The sequence below is a fragment of the Mytilus trossulus genome, chromosome 6 (assembly GCF_036588685.1).
Source record: "Mytilus trossulus isolate FHL-02 chromosome 6, PNRI_Mtr1.1.1.hap1, whole genome shotgun sequence".
Taxonomy (NCBI): Eukaryota; Metazoa; Mollusca; class Bivalvia; order Mytilida; family Mytilidae; genus Mytilus; species Mytilus trossulus.
Genome location: NC_086378.1, coordinates 8,501,391 through 8,512,096, shown reverse-complemented (window position 1 = coordinate 8,512,096; position 10,706 = coordinate 8,501,391). Strand labels below are relative to the sequence as shown.

Genomic DNA, 10,706 nt, shown 5'->3' with positions numbered 1-10,706 from the left:
TTAAATTAAAAATATGCTTTTCTAACTTTCCTGATTATTGTTTTCTGTAACACTATACAAATTGGTAATCCTAGACAAATATTTCTATTAAACAATTTTTAAGGAGCACGAAGACTTCCGTGGATATCGTTCGATAGCCCTTACACTAAATCCTTGCATTCAAACCGTTCCAATGTTTTCAGTCCTTTAAGACTAATCTGTCTTATCTCTGTTTGAACATGGATTCACCAGGTTTGACCATTTGATCAGCTTTATATGTTATTATGCAAATATATAATGGATACAGTTTAATTCCGGATTGTCAGAGCACTGCATGACTGGTTCCTTACATTTTGTATGCTCTCAAAAAGGGATTTGTGTGCCTTTTAGATTCTAGATTCATTATACACTAATACCAAGCAAGGAATATTCTCTTGTTAAATATATTTCTTTTCTATTTAATTTAAAATACAAATCATGTGTATCTCAAAAAGAAAATCACAAAAATACAGAACTCCGTGAAAAATTCAAAACGGAAAGTCCGTAATCAAAAGGCAAAATCGAAAGCTCAAACACATGAAACGAATGGATAATAGCTATCGTGTTCCTGACTTGGCACAGGCATTTTTTTTATGTAGAAAATGGTCGAATAAAACCTGGTTTTATAGCTAACTCAACCTGACACTCGTCTAAATCCGATACATTCCATTACATTGACAATGATGTGTGCCAAAAAAACCCAGAAATAATAGATAAAAATGTCTTAAAAAGGGCTACACCAGTCAACATTATGTCATTATCTTAATCATTATAATAACAAACAAATATGTAAACAAACATTGGCATAAAAACTCAAGGACGGGATGTATAAGTACAGAGCCACGTCATGTGGGGAAAAAAATGCATATAAACAAAGCATATTAGCAAAATCAAAATACAGGAAAACAAACATCATCAAAGAACAATAACACAATGACGGAATGTATAAATACAGAAAAAAAATCACAAATATACCGAACTCTGAGCAAAATTCCAAAAGGAAAGTCCCTACTTAAATAGCAAAATCAAAAGCTCAAACGCATCAAATGTATTGATAAGAACTGCCATATTCCTTAATTTGTACAGGCATTTTCTTATGAAGAAAATGTTGTATAAACCCTAGTTTTAAACCTATCTTATTTGGCCTTTTTAACTTTTTTGGATTCGAGCGTCACTAATGGGTGTTTTGTAGACGAAACGCGCGTCTGGCGTATATGCTAAATTTGGTCCTGGTATCTGTGATGAGTTTATATCAACTTTCTACTCAGACACTGGTATTCAATGTATTTAATTAAACATTTAAACCCTAACAAACATGTTCTACCACACCACATTCTTAATGCACTTGTCCTAGGTAAAAGTTGTCCTTGGTTGTTTATTGTGTTTTCGGTTTTTTTTTGTCATGTCTTGGTCGTTGTAGCTTACTATACTGCAGTACACACAATGTCATTGTTTACAATCCTCGCTCAAACACATTCTGTCACGAATTGTGGTCGTTTTGCCGATTTAAAAAAAAATTGCTATATAAGATGTTTGGCTATCCATAAAACCAGGGTCACCCACCACTTGTTTTAAAATATCCTGTACCAAATCAGGAATCTGACAGTTGTTATAAAAATGTCCGCTTCTGTTTCGATGTTGGCGTATAATACAACAATAAGAATGTAAAATTGAGAATGGAAATGGGGAATGTGCCAAAGAGACAACAACCCGACCATAGAGCAGACAACAGCAGAAGTTCACCAACAGGTCTTCAATGCAACGAGAAATTCCCGCACCCGGAAGTGTCCTTCAGCTGGCCCCTAAACAAATGTATAGTAGTTCATTGATAATGAACGTCATACTAAAGGATGTGGTTGTATAGACAATAATAATCAAAACAAAGGAGTTAACAAAGTCTCACAAAACCAAAGGACATTTACATCAACAGTTATGAATAATAATTAAGAAACAACACGAACTCCACTAAAAACGGGAGTTAAATCAGGTGCACGGGAAGGGTAAGCATTTCCTGCACCGTATACGGCACCTGTCGTGTTTTTTCTTTGTTCATTCTGGTTATGATGGAAAGTTATTATGACTTTTGTCATAATGGCCAATCAGCTGATGATGGCGACCGTAACATTTCGTGAGTGATGACCTTAATTTGATGGATTCATAGCCCTGTCTTAGCAACTTTTGAGAAAGCAGTATTCCTCATTCAACAAAATCAACGTACTAAGAACTAGCTCTAGAGTAACGTATCAATTGAGACACATATACTCCATATGCTGGTGCCGCTGGGATGTTGCTACACAGAAATGGAAAGTTGACTATATGAAAATTAAAATCATCGCGTGTGTCCTACATTTTGGTATTCAACCTACCATCAGTAGTCATTTCGAGAAAAAGTAGATTTATATGTATCGGTAGTACCTTTAATTTCAAGTTAACTTGGATATATTGAATGTAAGTGATCACTGAATCTATTATTATTAAGAGACAGTACATCATCAATATACAGAAAGGTGAAATTAAAAGATGATATAGGATTTTTGGTCTAACTATTTAGATTGGGGAAATCCTTGTTGAACAAATATGTTGTCAATTAAAAAGTCCAGCATGGCAGTGAAATCCTCGTTGGTGTATTTTCTCCTTGACTCTGTATGATTTTTTACAAAGTAAGCTGAATTCAAGCCCAAAACTAGATATTTAAAACGTCGAGTGCCCTTTTTGTTAAAGAAACATAAGCTGCCGAGTTATTTCAGTCGAGCTTCAAGTTTAGTATGTGAAATAGTAGTATAAAGAGTTGAAAAATCAAAGGTTTTGATTTTGGTACAATGTTTAAATGATTGAGATTGTAACTGCACCAATAACTTTAGAATTTTTCAGTATCCACATCTGATTTACACTACTTCTTGAATATACCGTTTCGGAATATTTCTGAATGATCGTAACTGTGAATAGTAAGGACATATTCACCAGTGTCAATTGAGTACAATGCACAAACACTTTTTACTGAATTACTGAATGATATATATTGATTTTATTGTAAATATTTTATAACATTTGGTATAATTTTACAAAATAATAATGACATTTTATATTTATTAAATTTTGATTTCGGAAGTATATTGCAGATACTTGAAACTGTAACATAGCCTTTGTTTTTTTTAGTTTCTACTACATGACGGCACTCTGTTCTAAAATAACTACATCATTTGCAAATATATAATGTAAGTCAGTATGGTCAGTAAAGTCTGTTGGTTGCATCGACTTGCATCACTTGTCCCTGAAATAACATTTACAAAATATGAGTAAAAGACAGTTTAAATTATAACACTTTCATCTTATTAACAGTTGCATTAATAACTCTAGCGAAATATTTACTCTGTCACAAATCTGTAAGATACTTTGTTGTGATATTGTCTAGTAAGCTAAAAGATCTAGTTCTTTTAATAGCAACTGCCTACTGCACATGAGTTCCCCCTTAGGGTTTTGTTTCCTCATTTTAGAAATTCCTATGCAATGTTTTGTAGATTTGGATGTCTTTTTTTGGTGTTTCCCTTTTTGGTATGTCGTTGTCATTTTCAGTTCGTCTAATAAGATTGAAATTCAACCTTGCTATTGTACACCACACTTTTGATTAATCTTTATAAATAAAACCTGTTATGAATGAAAGTTGATTGTCGTTTGTTGATGTGATTCATTATTGTTTTTCGTTCATTTGTGTACATATATTCGGCCGTTAGTTTATCCGTTTGATTTGTTTCACATTTGTCATTTCGGGGCCATTTATAGCTGACTATGCGGTATGGGCTTTGCTAATTGTTGAAGGCCGTATGGTAAACTTTAGTGTAAATGTCTGTGTCATTTGTTGAGAGTTTTCTTATTGGTAAACATACTACATCTTCTTTTTTTTATTAGACACACATATTTTCCTTCTAATGTTTTGTATTATCTAGATTATTATCAAATGATTGAACTATTTACAGTGCTTCAATTATTGGTGCCCTCTTGCCCTGAAGACCAAATCAATCATAGTCAACAAAGTATAAAAATGATAATTTTAGACAATATTTAGAAAGTTACCAAAATTCTTCCATGACAACTTATTCTGTCAGAGGCATACAAGTTAATTCTCTGTATGGAATTAACATCCTTATATCGTTATATTAATTTACCAAAAAAATCATAAGTATGGCATTTTATCGTTAATGTCATTATAATCCGATTTAAACGCACGAAATGTCCGTAATGGATTTAAATGAAGGGGATTAACATCCTTATTTGTATAGATACTTAGTAATTCTGGTCTTTCATCGGTTGAAATATGACGCAACAAACTGTAAACGTTTGCCTCATTATCCCATTAAGTAATCAAAATATCTTTAAAAGTAATTTACGGTATCATGACCTTATATGGAAGTACTTATTTTTCGTTTATTTTTTTTTATAAATAAGGCGGTTAGTTTTCTCGTTTGAATTGTTTTACATTGTCTTATCGGGGCCTTTTATAGCTGACTAAGCAGTATGGGCTTTGCTCATTGTTGAAGACCTTACGGTGAACTGTAGTTGTTAATTTTTGTGTCATTTTGGTCTTTTGTGAATAGTTATCTCATTGGCAATCATACCACATCTTCTTTTTTATATTATACTTCTATTATAGGATTTTTGGTCTAACTATTTAGATTGGGGAAATCCTTGTTGAACGCTATATAGCTGCCTTGCCGCCTCACATTTATAGTGTAAACTAAAATGTCACCAACCTTAATACTAAGTACCTCAGAAGCAGCATACTGCAGTTAATGTCGTATAGAAACCTCAAGTTGTTAAAACACACGAATAAATCAATAAACAATTAATTTACAAATTTACAAAGTGAAACAGATATTATGAAAAAATACGAAATTCAATAACGAAGAAATAGTAAATTTACAAACCAGATCCTGATGGTTCTGAAAGTTTATGTATCGTCGTAACGATAGCATCCGCAGTTTTTCCAAGGAAATCGATATTCTCATCGGTCAGCATAACTTGTAAATTATCACATTCCTGATGATAACATTGTATCATATCACCCCGAAAATCGGCTGCAAAAACAAATGAAATGGCAGTTTTTACATTTTACATCTATCATTCTCTACACACAACCTCTCAACGTTAGATATTTTCAATATAAGTTAAAATTAACATCTTCTTACTTTCTAAAAGTTACTCAAATGCTAGTTTGTAATCTTACAGAAACACAGTTGCTGAATTTTATACTTTGTATTTCATACATGTATTAACTGGGCATTTAAAAAGTCAGAATATGAGTACATATGTTCAAACTCTATTAGGTCATTTTTTTTAGGAGCAATAAACAAAAGAACTATGTCAATTGGACATGCTTTGATACTATATATGCGCTTGAATTTTTACTTGATAACATTTTTGTTCGCTTAGGAGATTTCGTATATCGTCAAGTTATTGGAATTCTAATGGGGACTAACTGTGCACCACTTATTGCGGACCTGTTTTTGTGTTGTTATGAGTTACAATTTATGACTAAAATTAGAAAAGACCCATTGAAACAACATTTGATACAAATATTTAACAACACTTTTAGATATTTGGATGATATATTGGCTCTCAATAATAACGACTTCAGTATGTGTACTAAAGAAATTTATCCTGTTGAACTTACTTTAAAGTAAGTTAATACTAACAATGATCACTGCCCTTTCCTCGATCTTGATATCTATATCATTAACGGGAAGCTTAATACAAAAATTCATCACCGTTATAAGAAAATAATTCGTAAATATAACTCAACATGCAGACACCTTATACGTTCAGGTATTTCACACCCAATTTTTTGTGGTTATATTCTTCACAAAACACAAAAATGTCAGTATTCACATCAAACGCTTTCAAAAACTTTAAACAGACTAATTAAGAAGGGATATAGTTACGATACAGTTGTCTTGTCATTAAAGATTGCATATTTTGGCGTTAATATTGATTCATTTATAGGTCTTTGCATCGGAACTAGTTAGTGTTGTTGGCATGACATGGGTTATGTTCTTCTCATATATTGTATGATAGTATGATATTAAACCCCTAACGGGAGGGATTGTGCTTGATATTCATATGATGGAGACATAATCTTTCAATCAGTTTAATTGAGGTCTGGAACTGGCATGTCAGTTAACTGCTAGTTGTCTGTTGTTATTTATGTATTATTGTCATTTTATTTATTTTCTTTTGTTACATCTTTTGACATCGGACTCGGACTTCTGTTGAACTGAATTTTAATGTGCGTATTGTTATGCGTTTACTTTTTTTCATTGGCTAGGGGTATAGGGGGAGGGTTGAGATCTCATAAGCTAGTTTAACCCCGCCGCAATTTTGCGCCTGTTTCAAGTCAGCAGCCTCTGGCCTTTGTAAGTCTTGTATGATGTTTAATTTTAGTTTCTTGTGTATAATACGGAGTTTGGTATGACGTCCATTATCACTGTACTATTATACATATTTTAGGGGCCAGCTGAAGGACACCTACGGGTGCGGGAATTCTCCATACATTGTAGACCCATTGGTGGCCTTCGGCTGTTGTCTACTCTATGGTCGGGTTGTTGTCGCTTTGACACATTCCCCATTTCCTTTCTCAATTTTATATTCATAGTGTACGGTGTCCATTCTAAGAAAAAATACAAGTCACTCTACTAACAAGAATAACACATTGAAGGTGATACAAAAATATTAATGTAGCTGTAAAATATATTTTAAATTAATTCTACAATAGCACATTACCTGAGTCCGTCAACCAGATGGCTGGTAAATCCATTTCCCAGAAATTTCCATGATCACTACGCATGAAGTTGAGAAGGATGTTTTTTTCGTCAGATGATGATATTTCGCTGAACTTTGTAAACGTAAGAGGAAGAGATTCGATTTCATATTTTGCGTTTCCCAGATCTCCCCAAGACTTTAGAAATTCTTTAGCTAAGTATGAATCGTTAGTTGGTTTTCGGTATATCAAATTAAGAAAGTCTCCTTGGAAATTGTCAGAAGATATACTGGCATAGGCTTCTGGAAATGCTGTTTCAAACTGAAAATAAAATCAAGAAATTGTTCACATTTTTATTTCAATGGGCCCTTTTACAGCTGACAATACAAGATGGATTTTCTGATGGTTCAATGCCATGCAGTGACTTATAATTACCAATATCCACGTCATTTGAACTCTTGTGGAGAGTTGTTTTATTGTCAGTAGTTGATTGTTGGTATATCAGCGCGTGAAAAATCACCTTACAGCTAATGTCCAAAGCTTCTTTATTTAAATTTAGTAACAATAATTAATTGATGAACTACGTATCCATGTTGCAGGGTTTTTAAGACTAGTTCTCTCAATTTATAATTATAGAATCAATCATACCTTATGCATCTTCAAAGACATACATATCGCTATATATCTGTGTCCTCTTTATGACAAATATAATTGTCCCCGGAGATAAATACACAACCCAGTATATTTTGTACATGGAATGATTCACATTACATATATAAATTGAGTTATAAACGAGATAGGTGTCGAAAAGTCTAGTTAAAACCCAGCATACCTGCTTTCTACAGAGGAAATCATGGACAATCGAAGGTTTGGTTTATTTTTATTGGTAATTTCAACAAACATGACAAAACAAATCTGCACTCACTTATATGTATACCTAAATACCGCATTTAAAGAGTACATTATATAGAATAATATATAAAGTATACTACAATGATTGTATGGCGTTCTAAACTAAATATAATAGAACGTAAATGTGTGTTTTTTTTTATATATGTACTTCAACAGCTGGGATATAAAGGAATTATCCATTTGATTTGATGTTAGTGTATACTCACACTCTGGCCGCTGGCCAGTGAGATGATCTTACACTAACACAACGCTTCCTAATGGGATAACTATAACTGACTTGGTACAGTCATTTTCTTATGTAGCAACAATTGGATTATATCTGGTTTTATAGCTAGCTAAACCTTTCACTTGTATGATAGTCACACAAATTGTTCCGTGTCACCTTTTTATATCCCTTCGTTGCAATTGAGACCTCACTGCAAACAGGCGTCATATCGAACCAAATACATAGTCCGATGTAAAAAAAGAAAACCAACATTTTAACTGTTACTTGTAAATGCTTGACAATTAACCACAAAAGACATATGGTTTAGACAACTTGATGTGGCACACATACACAATGTCTTGCTATAACTTGAATGTTTTCAGATCATGTGTCAATTTGTTCATTGGACGGACAAACAGATGAATAATAATTTCAAAGACAGGTATGTAAACTATCTATTATTTCCTATATGATTTATTGGTATAGCATACCGCGTCTTTTTGTAGTGGAATCGTCTGAGATTGAGCTGATGTATTATAATTCATCATAGTGTCCAATATAATCACACCATGTATCACTGCTGGTACAGCATTACCATAATTTGATTGTAACCATGGACTTATCCATTCCTGTAGAAAATGTCGGCTTCCAGCCAGTGGGACATCAGGGAGCTTGCAATCTGACGTTCCGCGGCAGGCTGTGGTAAGAAAAGAAAGGCAATTTGTGCAGTTTGTTTTAGATTTATGAGTTTGACTGTCTCTTTGTTATCTTTCGTCCCTCTTTGATTCTATCCTGACATAAAGCTTTGGGGCCAATACATGTACTTGGTTTTTGATATCCTAAACATTATAACATAATACGTTTCGAGTCCTCCCGAGATAAACTTCGGAAAATTTAAGTGCGGGATTTCAAAATTTATTGATTGAGGTTTTTGACCCAGTAAGAAGATCCGTTTTTTTTGTCTGTTAGTCTTATCTATTGTTCAGAGTTAGTCATTCCCTTTCGAACAAATTTGCACAGTTTGCTCTCATTCTGTGCTGTCACAGTACTGTCAAGGGTCAGGGAAGGACTGAACGCTGATAATTAAAAAAATGAAACAAGGGTAGGGGTATAAAATGAACTGTACAAGAAAAATTAGAGGATTTGCAATTATTTCTTTTGGGCTATCATTCTGAAAAAAAGTATTGTGTTGAGAAAAGGTGTTTTTTCCAAATATTTCTATTCAAATAAATGTTAGTAAAGGATGCACTTCGTAATGACGCCCTTTTGGGGGGAAATGTAATATTCATAGATATTTAGTTTTGTTTTGTTTCAGAACTGGTTCCCAGATATGATATCTATGTTTCATTTCAAAGACACATAACTTAGAAATTTTACCAATATAAACACCTGGATAGCGTTGATATTAAATTATGAGAAAGATCATAAAAAAGACAAGTACAGAATTTTGGTGTATACAGTTTGATCTTTTAGAAGAACGGGGCATAGATAAAGGCAACAGTAGTATACCGCTGTTCAAAACTCATAAATCCATGGACAAAAAACAAAATCGGGGTAACAAACTAAAACCGAGGGAAACGCATTAAATATAAGAGGAGATCAACGACACAACATTAAAATGTTACACACACAGAAACGGACCAAGCATTAGACAAAATCAGATGATAATAACAAATATAACATGGGTTTAAGTTTACATGGAGTGAAAACAGAAAATATACCTACATCCATATTCTTCCAAATCAAATGCTACAAAAATGATTGTATTTTTCCTTTTGACACCATTTCTATTCCTATCAGTCAATTGTCTAACAACTTCCAACATGGCTGCAACTCCTGCTCCATTATCATTAACTCCTGTGAACATATAAATAGTTTTACATTTATATTTAGACTGTTTGAATATTTGGGGTTCGCCGTTTCAGTTTTATGCGTTTGTTCCCAGAGCATAAAATTTGCGTTACCAAAACGCTTACCGGAATAGGACTAACTTTTAAAAATCGTTGTTAAACAAATTGTAACGTGTATTTAATGCAATCGCGTATAATCTTCATTAAAAAAAGTACATAAGAGAGAAAGAACCATTTTCCCTAAATTAATATTTATTCAAAGAAAATACATCAGAGAGATAGGACCATTTTCACACCATATGGACATTACAGACATTTTAGTTTTCATTCAAAATATTATTAGAAGAACCTTCTTATAGGGACATTAACTGTCAAATTCATGTTCACATTGGAGTTATAACATACTAAATAAAATTTAGTATGGAAATGGGGAAACATATATCCAAATAATAAACAATTTTCAATGCATAATATGTATCAGCATTTTATGTTTGTTAAAGTCAAAACGCCATCTTATTTAATATCATGTTGACCTCCAAAGACTGCTATCGATCATTTAACACGATCCAAAAATAAATATTGAAATAAATATATAAAGAACTCGCGCAATTTGATTTATCTAGGTCTGCTTGCTTTAATGTGAGTATAGGTTCTATAAAGACAAAAGTAGTATCTCGCTGTTCAGTCGATTTAACTAAAGTAATTCAATGTCACAAACCGAAACTGAGGGAAATACATCAAATATAAGAGGATCCATCGCCCTCCCCCCAGAAAAAACACAACCCAAAACATCAGAAATACTGACGTGCTTCAAAAACAAACGCCAACATACATAGAAACGGACTGTTCGATGTATCTGTCATAATCCTGAATGGATAGAGAACATTTTAAGGAATATAGAACAAAATACTCAGGGCAGAAAAATACATCAATAAACAGTTTAATAGTTCATTTCATGCAAACCACAAAA

At 33.0% G+C, this 10,706-nt stretch overlaps 1 protein-coding gene across 2 annotated transcripts in view; it reads right to left on the bottom strand.

Annotated features, from left to right (window-relative positions):
* Positions 1 to 3,024: 3,024 nt before the first annotated feature.
* The window catches only part of LOC134720713 (aminopeptidase YwaD-like), a 28,465-nt gene continuing 20,783 nt past the window's right edge, over positions 3,025 to 10,706 (bottom strand). For both annotated transcript variants that reach the window (XM_063583170.1, XM_063583169.1), the window contains exons 4-8: positions 9,612 to 9,743; positions 8,378 to 8,583; positions 6,793 to 7,090; positions 4,941 to 5,090; positions 3,025 to 3,289 (exon numbers count right to left, since the gene is read on the bottom strand). In XM_063583170.1, the coding sequence (XP_063439240.1) occupies positions 3,210 to 3,289; positions 4,941 to 5,090; positions 6,793 to 7,090; positions 8,378 to 8,583; positions 9,612 to 9,743 (866 nt within the window). In that variant the 3' untranslated portion in view covers positions 3,025 to 3,209. The remainder of the gene's footprint in view (positions 3,290 to 4,940; positions 5,091 to 6,792; positions 7,091 to 8,377; positions 8,584 to 9,611; positions 9,744 to 10,706) is intronic.